Consider the following 16040-nt stretch of genomic DNA (forward strand, 5'->3'; position numbering starts at 1 on the left):
TAGGCGGAGTGTAGAGAGCAGAGCAACAGAGACAGGAAATGAGATTAGGGAGTCCACAGGGGCCAGATCATGTGGGGCCACACAGGCCACGGTACAGATCTTGGATTTTACTTTAAGTGCATTGGGACTCCAATGGAGAATTGTGAGCAGCAGAGTAACATATTAAAAAGCTCTGCAAAATCTGGTAGCAAATTTAAAAAGCTTTTGTTTAACCCAGCATTTTCCAAATTCATTTGACAATGACTGGGATCATTTTGGCCAAGGCACCTATTGAAAACCCACAGAAAACATACCTGCGGATATGATACGCTGGAACAGTGCTTTTCAAACTTGAATGTGCATAGGAATCACTTGGAGAGCTTGCTAGTAACGCAGATTCCTGGACCCCACCCCAGAGAGGTCTGGGAAGAGGACTGGACCATCTGCATTTCCAATGGGGCTCTCTGCTGACACTGCTGCAGGGAACCCAGGGGCTGCACCTGAAGTTACCGTATTTCCCCATGTCTAAGACACACCCATTTTCAAAGAACTTGGGGTCTAAAAACTGGGTGCATCTTATATAGTGGTAGATTTTTTTACTTGCATTTCCCACTTTTTCTGTGCTTGTTTTCACGCTCATTGTAGATGAATAAAACTTGAGTTCAATAACTTTATATTATACTTTTTTTTTCAAATTCCAGGCCCCAAAATTAAGATGTGTCATAATTAAGATGTGTCATATATATATATATATATATATATATATATATATATATATATATATGGGAGTCTTATACGTGGAGAATACGGTACTTACTGCTTCAAACACAGAGACAAAAACATTTTCCAAACTTACAGAACTAGGGATGTGGTTACTATACTAATAGAATTAAACGGTGCTTATCTCTTTGACCCACCTTACTCTTCTTGATACTAAAAGCAATGTAAGACCATCTGATACTATTCTTCATCCATGAAAACCAGGCCACAGGTCAAAACCTGGCTCTCAATAGTTCTTAACTTTATGATGTTGCTTCCTACAATAAAACATACCTCCTTCCCCCCGGGTCCTCACTGGTCACCATACATTGGTGACCCAGGTGATTAATGAAGACCATGTAAGTTTCCAGAACAGACCCATTGGTTGGGCTTAGTCCCATTGATATACAAAATTCTATTAGTCTTTTCTAGGGGGCAGGAGCAAGGTTGGCAGCAGCAGGAAATTAACACACTCTAGTAAGCTGTTCATTGCGCTTCAGCACCACCAGCAATAATTGTTTAAATATTGCTGAGCCTCAATAAGAATCTTACCCCCAAGTAATCAGAGCTTTCCAAGAACAGATAACCACAGCCCACTAAGTGTTGCTTAATAACATCTTCTATAGGAACGTCTAAGAATTTGCACGAGTGGCCTAGGCCCCTCTAAGAAAAATGCCAAGCAATTTTTACATGTTTCTTATAAGCAGGGACTTCTTTCTTCCATAGATAGGTCCAGAGTAAAAGGTCAACACATACACTAAGCATTGCTGAGAAAGAGAAGGTTGTTGGAAATTCAGTCAGAACTCAGAAAATTGTATGAACAACCGGGGACATTCTAATAAAACCTGAAAGGTGAAAACTATGGGACTATGTAAATTTTAATAGAATAAAGCATTATACTGTATTTCAGTCTGACTAGTGTAAGTCATCCCAATCCCGAGGGAAGTATTTGGGATTCGGCAAGCTGGCCGGGTTCCTGCCAGTGGCCTGAGTGAATCATAAATAACTTACTAACCAGCCGTGGAAACTGCATCTGGCCGAGGCCAGCACAGCACAGACCTAGCAAGGACAAGGTGGTCGAGAGCTCAGCCCCCCGCGTTCTGGAATACAGGCTGGGCTGCAGCAGCCCCTGCAGCGTTCTGCAGAGGCACGTGGGGAGGGCTGTCCCGCAGGAGGGTGCTGTGCTAACGCAAGGAGCGGGGCTGCGCGGAGGCCGAGTGGTGCAGGCCAGACCCACTCCCCTCCGCTGCCGGAGGGCCAACACTCCTCCATCCTGGGGATGAAAGCAGGCTAACACTCCTCTGCAGTAGTAAAGCATGAGCCTGGGGGCGAACAGGGGCCCCTGCTTATGCTGCTTCAGAAACGAAAGGAAAAGCAGCACCAGGAGCCCTCACTGTCTGGGACGCAGCCTCTTGAGACTTTACCTAGCCGGCACTGAAGAGGTTGCCCTGCCTTGACCCTGTGGGCAGTCAAAATTGACAGCAGCTCTATGATGAGGAAAGCTCATTTTTATTGATTCTTTGGGCTTATAATTCATACTGATTGGACTAGCAAGATTTTAAAACTGGGGAATTTTTTTTATTATTAAGAGAAAGGAGAGGAGGCAGACAGACAGATTCCCACATGCACCTTGACTGGGATCCACCCAGCAAGCCCCTACAGGGCAATGCCCTGCCCATGTGGGGCAGCTGCTCCATTGCTCAGTAACTGAGCTATTTTAGCACCTGAGTTGAGGCCATGGAACCATCCTCAGTGCCCAGGGCCAACTCGCTCAAACCATTTGAGCCATGGTTGCGGGAGAGAAAGAGAGACACAGAAAGAGAGAAAAGAGGAAGAGAAGGGTAGAGAAGCAGATGGTCACTTCTGCTGTGTGCCCTGACCAGGAATCAAACCTGGGACATCCAAATGCCGGGCTGATGCTCTACCACTAAGCCAAAACTGGAGAGTTTCTAGTTTGGAACCTTATGTACATATTCCATACATCGGTACTTGGACATACCCTTCATTTAACATTTTCTGAGTTTCCACTACGCCAAGTACTATGCTGGGGCTGGGCAGAAGGACATTAGTGGACACAATCTGCCCACCAGAAGCCTAGAATCCGGCAAAGAATATAGACATCCTCACCCACACTCCCAATACCGGGAAAGCACTGTTCTAAGAGGCAGGCTGTTCAGTTTCAGAGGATAGACACCTAGTCCTTTCTCACAGAGAGAATATTTGAGGCCTTGAAGAATAAATAAATACTCCAAAAAGGAAAAAAAAAAAAGGCAGAAAAGAGAAAAAAAATCACCATAAACAGAAGGAACAGCATGCACAAAGGCTTGGAGACCTAGGAAAATGGAGCCTAATTAAGTACAATCTCAGTAGCTTATTGTGACAGACGCTTAAGGCATCTGAGGAAGAGTGACAGGAGATGCAACTGAAAATTAAAAAGGTCAGAAACACCGAAAGCCACCTCAGCCATCCTAAAGAGGACATACTTTATCCGGCAGGCAATGGGGAGTCATTAAAAGATTTAAGAGAAGGGATGATATGGTCTTACTGGTTCTCAGCAGTTTGTGGAGGATGGATTGCAGGAGGGGGGAAAGAGCCGAGACTAGAAGCGGTGAGACAGTAGGCGGGTGGGCAGTGAGAAGACCCCGGGCCAAGGCCCCCACCACAGCGGGGGTGCAGAGGCGAGGGGAGTGGAGGAGTTAAATCAGTAGGACTTCATGATTGATTTAATGTGGTCGGAGAGCAAGATGGAGCAGCCAGAGAGTCTGAATAGGGTGCTGGGGTGGCTAACGTTGCCATCTACCCAAACAGGAGTCACGAGGGGAGACGATGAGTTCAGTGTGACAAATGATGAGTTCTGAGGTGCCTGTGGAATACCCAGGCACTGAGCCTAATGGGATCCAGGCCACAGGCTTACAAGAAATGGCACAGTCTCAACCCTCGTTGCTAGTGCCCATTTCTCATGATTTAGGATTTGGTTCCTGAATTCCAGCTGCCAGCCCATTTACTACCAGGGAGCTTTCGTGGGGCATCTTGTGCCCAGGTTCTTCCTGACACCTTGGCAAAGGCTCGTGGCACTAAAACTATGACCCCAGGAAGTAATCCTGTTGATTCCTAGCCTCCAACCTAGGCTACATGACCCAGACTGATCAGGACTTTGTTGAGTGAGAGATCTTTAGGGAGAATATTCTAATCTCAATCCTGTTCTAACAGTCTAACTACCAGATGTCTCATTCTCCCTGGCGGGGTCAGGACAGAAGTGTGAACATTTACTTTGTATCTGATATGTACCACACACTGTGTTGGGCAGTTTATATACATATTATTTAATCCTAGGTAGGCATTATTATCCCTAAAATAGGAGAAACCTGAGGCAGGGTCCTGGAGGTTCCACACCCACTAACGTGCAGGGAGTAAGGGGCAGAGCTAGGGCTCAAGCCCAGCGCTGCCTGACACCCAGCCTGAGTGCTCTCCACTCTACTAGACGCCAAATCTGGCTTCTGGTGTGGATGCCAACTGCATGCTAGTCTGTCACCATCTTATATCAAAAACGGTCAGAGAAAACACCACAGGGATTCGTCTTAGTTTGTAAATCACTAACAAATTAGTAATGTGGTCCCAATAATGCATTATTGTACCCTTATACCATTTTGTCTGTGAAGTGCATGTGATTCACATTAGAAAAGAATTAGAAGCTTCCAGCCTATCCTCCCCTCCTCAGGGATGGCTACCAAATGTATCATTGCTAAACCACAAAAGACTATGTTAAAGTAACATTTCTTAAAGTAACATTAAAGGCTCCAGATAAAAACCACTAGCGCGGGAAAGTGAAGCGCGCAGTTGGAAGGTCCTCAGAGGTCACTGCGGTGAGTGGCACAGGTGGTGTGGGCGCTGTGAGGCCACCCGCTCCTCCAAGACGCCCACTACAAGGAGACACAGCAAGAGAAAGTCCTGGGCACCCTGGTGTTTCAGAGCTCAGATGAGACCAACAGTGCTTCTTTTAATAGCGCAGTCGTTCTCCCTACCTTCCAAGTTGTAGTTTAGAAAGAAGGGGAAAGACATGATTTTCTCTTAACAGCTTGGTTTGGAAAGGCAGGCTGTGTAACACCTCACTCTCCTCACTCTGCAGCCCAGAGAGGGCATCAGTCAAGTACTAACAGGATAGAATCCCTCCTCGAAAGGTATGAAGAGACGCTACAAGTGTCAAGAGGAAGCTGTGAAGTAATGGTGACTGCTTCCTGCAGACTGCCAGTCATTAGCACAGCCCAGGAACACACCTTTCAGAACAGGGACTCAGGAGCACAGTGAGCAGCACAGAGAGGCAGAGCAGCCGCAGAGACGGGGAAAGGTCCACCCTCTTCGGGTCAGGGCACGCATTCTGTTGTTGCTCATTCAGTCCATCAACACTGACTGAGAAGCTACAAAGTTCCAGGCACTGAGAAAATGATTAATAGGAGGCATGGTTCTTGCCCTCAACTCAGTCTAATACCAAGGCAGTCAAGTAAACACATAATTACAATAAAGCAGGAAAAGTGTCCTAGGCGCACAAAAGAGAGGGAAATTAACTGTGCCCCCTGGGGAAGAGGTACCAGAGAGGATCTCGCTGAGCAGACATTAGCTATCCGGTGAGGCTGACCTGCAGGTGCCGCTAGAGAAGGGTGTTGGAGGATGAGGAGAAGGCAGGTTTCAGACGCACGGAAGCACAGAAGGACCTGTAGTAAGTGCTGCCTGACCAAGCTTAGGGTCAATGCGAGTGAAGTGAAAGACAGAAAGTGGCTGCCTAACAGAAGGCGACGACTGAAGATACATCCAAGTCCTGGGTCGCAGAAACTGTCCTGATCGGGAGAAGATGTTTAGATTTTATCTTGAAGTCAAAAAGGAGCTCCTTCCATATGAGGAACAGAGCACAGAGCCCTTAAACTCACCTGAGATCCATCCTAAAAGGAAATCAATGGTAACAGGGGAACTGTAGAGTCCCAGAAATTTCTCAATCTGCAGAGAAGCAGGGCTTCCTCTGTGAGGTGTGGAGATGACCAGGTGAGATACACCATTTTAAGGTGCGGCTTTTAGCTTCCTTAAATGGCCAGGTCTCGGCCTCAGGAATCAACAGCCATGAGGCCCAAGGGAAGTCATTAGCTATTCTTCCTGAACTTCTTCACTCACCAGCCAGAATGAAAATGTGTCCATATATTTGTTGCATTATAAACAGCCCTATTTCCAAAGCATGGGATGCACTGGTATAGGTCAGAAGTCTACAGAGTCAAGTTCCTAGGGAGTGTGTCTCCAAATTCCACAGTGGCCAGGAAGACACTGGCCCCCACTGGTCTGAATCTGGGTGCGCCCCGCCTCCCGAAGTTAGGCTACATCATCAGAGAAGCAGGGAGATCCACGCTCTCTGCGCTGCCCCAGGCTCCACTCTCCCTGCTCCAGGGCGGAGAGGCAGGGGAGACTGCCGACTCTGACCTCTGGCCCTTATCCTCTGAGGGCATCAGCGCTCCCATCCTTCCAGGGGTGCTGAGGAGCGGAGAGGCAGGAAGAGGACCCAAAGCCCTCATACCTGATCTTTGGGGAAGTTTTCCCATCAGACCAAAGGCACCCTGAGAAAGCCATTTCTCACATCGTCTGGGACTTCCGGCCTGGAAAAGCAGCATACAAAATACATACTGGAAATCAGACAGGGAAACCACAATTAATTTTCAAATTGTTATGTTTTTTTTTCTTTAAAGTGATGAGCAAACCTATTTTCCCAGTATATAAATGGCTTCTCTATGATACATATGCATGTATACATATACATACACATGTATCCATCTTTCTAGCAGCCCCAAGTTTAGGGCTGAACATCACAAACTGCAGCTGAGCCCACTGCACTTCCACGTCCCTTTCCAGGACCCGGTGAACCTTAGAGGGAAGACTGTCTGACTCAAGCCAGACAACTGGCTCCTTAAGAGCACGTTCATAATTTATTTATGGCTTAATATTTTCCACTGATAGGATTAATAAATCATGTTTTCATTCGACTTGTTTTCTCTGAGGTATGAATTTCTCTATTTCGCTACCAGATCTAAACGTTTTATTTTGCTTGTCCATTCTCCAGTGCACTTCTGCAGCTACAGGGAGAAATTTATTAGTCTGTATTGCCGCCTCTCTGCCCTGGTGGAGCTGGACTCTCTGAACACCCAGCAGTCCCTGAGGGAAGCGATCTCTGACAGCGAGGTTGCCGCCGCTAAACAAAGACACCAGCAGGTGTTAGATTTCATGCAGGTAAGAGTCTGCTCCTTCTGAGGGCAAGGGGGGTGAGGGACAAGCACGAGAAAGAACCGCAGTCTGGGAAGATTGCAGGACCACGGTGTGCAAGGAGCCTGGGTTAAAATCCTAAGCTCAAGGAAATGTGCGTTTTTAAACAAAGGCTTAAGAGAAAGCTCTGGATGAACTGCAGTTATAAGAGCTGCACCAGCCACTGTGCAGGCAGCAGCGTCTCCCAGGCAGACAGGCAAGTCCCCACCGCGGGAAGCAGTGAGAGGAAAGCCATTCTGACCTGGGAGCCAGCATTTCCCAGGCAGACAGGCAAGTCCCCACCGCGGGAAGCAGTGAGAGGAAGGCCGTTCTGACCTGGGAGCCAGCATTTCCCAGGCAGACAGGCAAGTCCCCACCGCGGGAAGCAGTGAGAGGAAGGCCGTTCTGACCTGGGAGCCACCGCCAGACCCGCCAGACTCACTGTGCTAATGAACTCCCACCCCAGAGAACAGGAGAAGGAAGTGGCCCACTGGTCTGTTAACCCAAATCTAGTTGCACTGAGGAGTCCTCGCGCTCTGAACTTCTGGCAGAGCTGACCCGTTCACGTGCAGCTACAGAGGTCAGAAAAGGTGTTCCCTGCCCATGGTCTTGTCTGGAAAGGCCGTCCAGTGACAACCTCAGGGTGTTCTGCCAGGGGTACCGACGAGTCACCACGACAAGCTGGATCTAGTCTGGCATTGCCTCGAAAGCGTAGGATCTTCCTGCCTGCAGCACCCAATTCACAGAATGAGTCAACCAGCAGCAGCCCCATGATAAATACCATGATGATATAAATTCAGTTCAACCTGATAAATATTTGTTGAAGACCTAGGTGTCAGGCACTGTAAGGGAGATATGAAGTTGAATCAGACATAGTCCCTGACCTTAAAGAGTTTAAAAGCCATGAGGGGAAACAAGAAATGTATGTAAGTACACTTTGTGAAACAAGTTAGGTGCCAAAAGTTTAAAAAAATAAAAGTTCTGTATCAACACAAAGTAGTCAAATGACGTTATATTTGTGGGTATAAGAAAGCTGCACGGAGCGTGTACCTGACCTGAGCCCTGAGCGAGGCCCAGACGGACAGGCTGAACTGCCGCAAGGGGCGGGAATCACACTGGTTGAGGCATGGACTGCGGGAAGGGCAGTAGGAAGAAGTTGGGAAGGAATGCAAGTAGCAATGAGATCAGTCCACAGGGGCTTTAGAAAAGGCTGGCTTAAGAAATTTGCTCTTTATTCTGCAGACAATAGGGACCTGGCCAGAGTTTTGGAAAAGGCATATTATAAGTTCTCGTAACTGTTTAGGATAGATTCGACAGGACAGGATAGCCCTCCCAAGTGCACTGGGATGGCCACACTGGTTGTTTCTAGTAGACACTCAGTCTCAATGGCATGATCACTACATAATTTGCATATCATTCCTGGATTTAAGGAGAAGGCGGATAAATGCAGGGAAACCAGATACAAAACTATTAGAACCATCCAGGTGAGAATTAAGGCCCTACGATGAGAAAATGCTATAAACTGGCCAAATAAATTTCTTTCGTCGTCGGGAAAATAGGAACGCTAATAACAGCACCAGCTCGCAGGGTAACTGAGAAAATTTGACAAGATAATGCCTGTAAAGCACTCAGTGAAATGCCTGCACAGAGCCATGTCATAAATTACATATTCATTTATTCATTCACTTGTGACTAAGAAGGGGAAACGCTGTGAAACGTGAGTGTGCAAGGTTTGGAGTTTATTAAGGACTCAGGAAGAAGACAATGTAATATACTTGTGAAGTGGTGAGCAGACGAATCCTGTCCTGCCTCTCTCGGTGTAAATAAGATAGCTCAGGCGATCTCTCCCACTAAAGAAATAAACCTTTAAGAAGCTGCTTGCTCTCTTGATCTGGGAATGTAGCATTTAAAAATTCAAAACATTTCTATCATTTATTTCATCTCTAACCACACTGAAACACAAAGAGGGGCGAGGGGTGGGAAAGGGACAGAGGAGGCATCAGGAGAACAGGAGAGACGGGCTTCTCTTTGGAACCCTGTACACGGGAGATGGAGCTCAGTAAGAAGAATAACGACCAGAAGGCGAGCAGCGTACGTGGTCAGCCGGAACTCCCACTGGTAACCCTTGGAGAACCGGACAGTTTACTTGCTCTCCGGTGGCTCAGTGTCCTCCCACATCAAATGGAAGGACTGGACCGGAGCTTCCTCAGGGCCTGGCTGACTCTGATATGCCATGACTTCTCTCACACCACAGATGTTCTCTGAGAAGCATGCTGTGGACCATGCCCTGGTTCTGTGTCTGCTTCTGTCCGCATAAGCCTCCCCACATCTAGTATGTTCATCCAACCAGAAGTCCGCATTTCCAGCCTGTCCCGGCCTCAAGCCCCCCGGGGGCTCCCCACCGCATTCTCACCCCTGGTGGCTGACTCGCCCCTCCTCCTTCACCCAGCCCAGGGCTCAACACCTTTTCCTCCTTCCATTCACCATGCCATTAAGTGGGTGGCCAAAGACAGCCCAGCCCAGGAATTCTACAGTTCTCACCTGCTCTTGTCTCCCAAAGCAGGTCACTGGAGAGAGAGCCCCTCTACCTACTCTCTGTCTCCCCAACCACTGTGGACATGGATAAAAGTCGTTTCCAAAGGGTTCAAAAAAAACCCACTCTTGGCCAAGATGAAAGCAGACCACCTCTCCGCACCCACAGTCTCCAGTGGAACGCCTTGTTCCACACTGCGTAGATCCCTCACTGACTGAAGACGATGTGATGTCACCTCTCTATCCCCTTATCTACTGTGGGCTTCTCAACCGCTCTCTCCTCCTCTTCTCTCTCTCTCCCTCCTCTCTCCCTCTCTCGCTTAGAATGAAAACCAGCTGTAGCCACTCACCCATTGGCACTCGCAGCTCAGCCCTCCACACACCATAATCCACAGAGGCAACCGCCAGCCACGAGAGCATCTGTATGATTCCAGATCTAAGACAGTGTCGAAGTTACTACACAAACCAAACACTGTAAAGAGCGAGGGAGTCTATGTAAATACAGCGAGGAAGAAGCCAAGGAGCCCAGCCAGAGGAGGGGGCTGGGCCGGGGAGGTGGAGAAGTGCAGATAAGGTGGACGGCTGCACAGACAGCACACGCAGCCGAAACGTCCACGTGCAGAGACTTGGGGCTGGGCAGATTCTGAGCTGCTAAAGCCTAAGGGGCAATTAGGCGGTAATTTATATACTGTAATGCTTCAAATGCTCCTAAGCTGTAATAGAAACACAGCTCATTAAATATAGCCAATCTATCATCCCCTCAAGCACCTTGTAACTGGGCTCTGAGAAAACCAATCACCTTTACATTTTAATAAAAATATTATCTTGCCTGAGTACAGAGAAAGGGGTGTAATTTATGGGATGAAAACCAAACTTTTTAAAGGGCAGGGTGAAAAATGGATGCAGAACTTTCAACCAGCAGACCCAGGGAGTTCGTGGTCTTTCTTTTTAAAAACGTGTCAGCAAGTCTTTAGAGGCTGAATTTGGACCTTAAAATCAGGGGGATTATGTTGTCAGTTATTTTTAGATCAACAGTATAAGGTAAAATGGGTGAAAATTGTGCTTCTCTGAGAGCTACTTAGCTAAGTCCGTCCCACTCGGCCACGGGCTTCTCCCAGGCCGGCTTTTCGTCTCTTCAGGCAGTGCCTCCTCCCTTAACCACGGACAGAAATGAAGAAGTAAACATTGTTTCTACAGATCATTAAAAATTCTTTTCTACACTAAATCTCACTACCCATGCTCCGCAAGAAGGCTGGAACAATCTTCTCCGAAGAGAACAAGTAGTTACGCTAATAATTGTATCAGTTTCCTGTGGCTGCTGTACATATTTCCACTAACGGAGTGGTTTAACGCAACAGAAATAGACTTGTGGTCTGGAGGCCAGAGATCTGAAATCAAGGTGTCCCCAGGGCCACGCTTCCTCTGGAGGCTCCACAGGACAATCCGTTCTCTGATTCTTCCAGCTTCTTATAGCTGCTGGCATTCCTTGACTTGTGGCCACATCACTTCAATCTGTCTCTTTGTGGTCACACTGCCTCTTTCTCTTCTGTCTGCCAAATCTCCCTCTGCCTCGCTCTTGTAAGGATGTCTTTAGGATTGGAATTAGGGCCACCCAGATAATCCACAATAAACTCCTATCAAAATTCTTAATCACATCTTCTGCCATATAGGATATATTTACTTTTTTATCATATAATGTCACAGTCACAAATGCCAGGGATTAGGGCATGAACATATCTTTTGGGAGGCCACATTCAGCCCAGTATAATAATTATGGCTGTCATTGCAACAACTGAAAATTTATAACAATATACAGCTTATAGTGTATTCATCTACATTATCATACTTAATCCTCATCATAACTCTGTTTGAGGGTAGAGATCTAGAGAATCAGGCAACCACTAGCTCACTCACTCACTCACTCACTCATTCATTCATTCACCGAGCAATCACTTAGGGAGTACCTACTTTACTCTGCACAGCCAAGAGTAACAGTCACAAAAGCTCAGCCCCTGCCTTGGCAGGCGCCTAGAAGCTGTCCACAATCAGGTAGTGCCTTTAAAATAACACTGAGACAACAGTATGTTACAGAAGGTAGAACTGATGAAAGCCAAATGAGAGAGCAACAATCCCATCAAGAAAATCAGCCTGAGTCTTGTCTGGGACTCCCAGTTCAGCTGAACTCCATTCGAATTTCTCCCTTTACAAGGCCGGGTGCCTCCTCATGGGCCTGCCCACCGGGGGGCTTCCTGCTCAACTCCCTGCCTAACAAAGCCTGGAGCTCCAAATGATGCGTTCATTACCAGCCCTGAATATTCCGGACAGGGCAGAACTGGACAGCAAAGGCAAGTGGCTATCAACCAGGCAGGGCCATTCACCAGTTCACCCTTGCTTGTCCGTCCTCTAAACATGCCGCCTGTCACAGTTTCAGACTCTACTCTCTCAGAAGCACCAGACTGGTGGAGATCCTTTAAGGAGTACTTTCAGTCTAGATTCAGGCCCGAACAAGGAATTTTGAATAAACTAGAATACTGAGCAGTCCCTTACCTTTGACACATCTATAGTCAGAGTTAACCTTGCAGTATTCACATAGGAACACCTACCTGGAAGTGGAGTGACACCAACTTTCCAAATGTCCTTCAAAAATTAATCATCAGGTGTCAGAGTTGGAAGTGACCTTGACCTTCTAGTCCCATCTCCTCACCGAACACTTGGGTAAATGTGCCTGAAGAAGTTGATGGCTTGCCAAAGGCACCCAGTGAAATCAGATACAAAGCCTATCACCAGCTCCAGGGCCCCATGAAAAATCCGTGTTACTGACAGCCCCTCCTTGGGGAGAGTCGGAACAGCCAGTGTCTAGGAAGAACTTGGGGAAGATCTATCACTGGCAGAGTTAGACACAAAAATATGAGTGACTTTTACATTACCAGGCTAACCCAGAAGTGATGTCTAAAACGGGCTACCCTAGAAATGTAAGGATATTTAAATTACCTGGAATAAAGTATTTAAGCTATTCTGTACTTCAGAATAATTTATTTTATATGTGAGAAATATGTTTAATATTTAAGTTATTTCTTTTCTATTAAAATAAATTCAAGAATCTCTGCTTAGTAGACTATTCCAGTAATGCTTTGTTTTTTCTACTACAGTTCACCATAGAACTAAAACTACAGTTTTTTCCTCAAGTACTATTCTGAAATTCAGACGTTATCATATGCCTTCCCATAACATCCTGAGGAATACTGCACTAGACGCTGAGTTAACATTCCCTGTGTGTCAGAAATGTACCTTGTAGTTTTCACAGAGCACTTTCAAATGCATCATTGCGCCCAATCATCACAGCAGTCTCATGAGGTGTAAAAGGTGTAAAATGTTCGTCCACATTTCACAAATAAGACAACCAAGGTTCAAAGAGGTCAAGTGACTTGCTCAAGATTATCACAGAGCTAGTAAGTGGGGGAGGGGGGGTCCCAGCTGGAACCCAGCTCTTCTGCTGTTTGCATTAAATGATACGGCCTCTCAGGCAAATATACAAGACATGAGTGATTGTAAAGAGGTGTTTTCTGATTTAGCCAACCTACACTGAAAATATTTTAACTCTTGCTCAAAACCAATACTGTAGAAAATGTATCGTCTTGGAGTGTCAGGGAAACTTCCTCCATTTTGTCACTGGTTTGGTAACTTAGTGTCTTTTTTCCTTATATTGCAAAGCAAACAGATGAAGTCTGGCGTGAAATGAGATGGATTATGGACGCTCTACAGTATGCAAGATACAAACAGTCGATGTCTGGCTTGCCCATCACCAAGCTGATAGACCCCTCCAAAGAGCAGAGCCTGAAGAAGATCAGCTCTGCGTCCTCACACATAGACTGTCTGCCGTCCCCGTCCCCGTCCCCGGAGATGCACAGGAGAAAGGCTGTCAGTGGTAAGCAAGCCCAGCTCAAGTTTTGTATATATTTCTGTCACCAGATCTGTGGCCCCATCTTCACTGATGAAGTCCTTCTGTGGTGAGGCGCTGGTCCCTCCAGCAGTGGGAGACACTGCTCAGTGTAAGAGTCTCGAGGCACAGAGGGGACAGATCGAAGCAGTGGAGGGGTAGTAACCAAGCATTACCCTCAGAGCAGCCCCATTCAGGGGTAGGAAGAGTCCGTCCAGTACTACCCCGAGTGTCCACGACACAAAAGGACACAGAGCAGGGACGAGGCTTCAGAAGTGCAGAATGGAAACTGGCACAGTGACAAGTGCAGGCTGAGCCAGCGGGGGGGACTCTGACCCAAACCAGGGAAGGAAGGAGTGCAGGCCTGGCCTCTAGCACGCAGGGGCCGACAGGAAGGAGGCAGGATGGTGAGCCCACCTGAGTACGAGGCTCAGGCAAATGTCCCAGCCACATGGCACCAGGATCCTGGGGTGGAGGTGGGAAGAGGAAACCGTGGACACACTAGCGTCCAGAGCCTAAGACCAAACAAGGAGGTTGGCATCATCATGGATACAACAAGCAGGAGACAACTTACAGACAAGCTGGAGGAGATCTCTAGCAAACCACCTCCACCGAGAATAAGTATGAATTTACATGGCAAATGCTTACAGCAAAAAGATGGGTCGGTTAACAGCAATTTCTACAAAACATCTTTATGTTTATAAATACAGAGAAAGCATACTAGTCAAAGGCAATATAATGTTCTTGCCTAGGACATGTTGACACTAGGCCATTTTTCTAGTCAATTAAAATAACGGCATTCAAAGCATCTTCCTTGATTCTATAGCTCAGTGATTTTCAACCCGTTTGCCACAAGAATTGTTTAAACCTCCAATATCTATTTTTACTTGTTGGAAATCACAGCTATAGCTTATAAGAGTTCCAATTTTGTAAGCTTAATAATAACCAATATTTTTAATAACTAGTACTGAAATGTGGGCTCATCCCATAGAGGGCAGCATGGTGTAGTAGAAAGAGCTTGGGCTTAGCACTCAGGGACCTGGATTCAAATCCCAGCTTTACTTTACTGGCTAGATGAGCTGGAACAGATTACTACACATGACTCTCAGTTTCCGCATATATAAAATGAGAGTAATATTTATGCCTTGAAAAGTTGCTTGTGCCCTGACCAGATGGCTCAGTGGTAGAATGTCGGCCTGGCGTGCAGGAGTCCCAGGTTCGATTTCCGGCCAGGGCACACAGGAGAAGCGCCCATCTGCTTCTCCACCCCCCCTTCCTCTCTGTCTCTCTCTTTCCCTCCTGCAGCCAAGGCTCCATTGAAGCAAAGATGGCCTGGGTGCTGAGGATGGCTCTGTGGCCTCTGCCTCAGGTGCTAGAATGGCTCTGGTTGCAACAGAGCGACACTCCAGATGGGCAGAGCATCGCCCCTGGTGGGCATGCTGGGTGGATCCCGGTCGGGCGCATGCAGGAGTCTGTCTGACTGCCTCCCCGTTTCCAGCTTCAGAAAAAAAAAAAGTAAAAAAAAAAGAAAAGTTGCTTGTAAGACAACATGTCAGAGATGCATGGTGTATAATAGACAATAAATTGTAGGTATCATAGCTAATATTATTATTCTTATAGAAAACTTTAGTGAAGATATGAGTCTTTCCTATAAGTAAGTTTGTGTCAGCTCCTATGTTTTAAAAATAAAACGTCAATGTTTAAAAATCAACCCTGGGCAAGTGGAAGAACTTGAGAGACAGCTAATTTATGTTACCAAAGGACTGTATAATTTAGCAAATCAACAGAAGAACTCTTTCAGTAGAATTTCTCAAGTGTATTTTTTAGCAATACCTATTGGGCTAAAACACCATCCCTGGCAGAAGTTTGTCTAATATATTAACAAAAACTTTCATGATAATTGTATATGTACTCTGGTCAAGAGATGTATAGGCTGCTATGGAGCCTAGACAAGGTGTTGAACTCATAAGATCAAAGAAAGCTACCAGGAGGAGGTGACAAAGTCAAGCACTGAAGGATAAGCAGCAGCTGAACAGAAAAAGAAACTAAAGGAGAGCACAGGCAGAGGAAGCAGAATGTGCGACTCCGCTGTGACTCAGGGAACTGTAAGCCCCCTGGCAGAACTCAGGGTCCAAATATATTGTCCTCCTCCCCCCACTTAAAAAAGTTTTGTTGGTTACCCACCATGTTCCAGGCACTCTGTGAGGTAACAGGGACATAGTAATAAACAAAGCCAAGTCTCTGTTCCCATAGAGCTCACATCCTAAAAAGAGTGACAAACAATGAAAACGTAACAAGATCATTTCAGAGAGTTAAGATTCCAGTGTCTAACACAGAACAGCAAGGGGTGGGTGGGAGAGCACTGGACTCAATGGACGGTCAGCAGAGACCTGTCCATGGAAGTTCGCTCGGACCAACCACAGAAAAAGGGGCCAGGAAGGCAAAGATCTGGGAATGGGCTATTCTAGGCAACAAAACAGCAGAGAGCTCTATGGTGGATGAGGGACGGAAAGAGAGCCAAGGTCACTGGAGCACAGTGAGCAGGGGGTGGGGGGAGAGA

General features: G+C 46.8%; 1 protein-coding gene across 1 annotated transcript in view; it reads left to right on the forward strand.

Annotated features, from left to right (window-relative positions):
• Nucleotides 1-16040, forward strand: part of ANKFN1 (ankyrin repeat and fibronectin type III domain containing 1) — a 349730-nt gene that overhangs the window by 315067 nt on the left and 18623 nt on the right. The window contains exons 18-19 of the mRNA XM_066255513.1: nucleotides 6833-6999; nucleotides 13255-13468. Of these exons, the coding sequence (XP_066111610.1) occupies nucleotides 6833-6999; nucleotides 13255-13468 (381 nt within the window). The remainder of the gene's footprint in view (nucleotides 1-6832; nucleotides 7000-13254; nucleotides 13469-16040) is intronic.

This window comes from Saccopteryx bilineata, chromosome 2 (genome assembly GCF_036850765.1).
Source record: "Saccopteryx bilineata isolate mSacBil1 chromosome 2, mSacBil1_pri_phased_curated, whole genome shotgun sequence".
NCBI lineage: Eukaryota > Metazoa > Chordata > Mammalia > Chiroptera > Emballonuridae > Saccopteryx > Saccopteryx bilineata.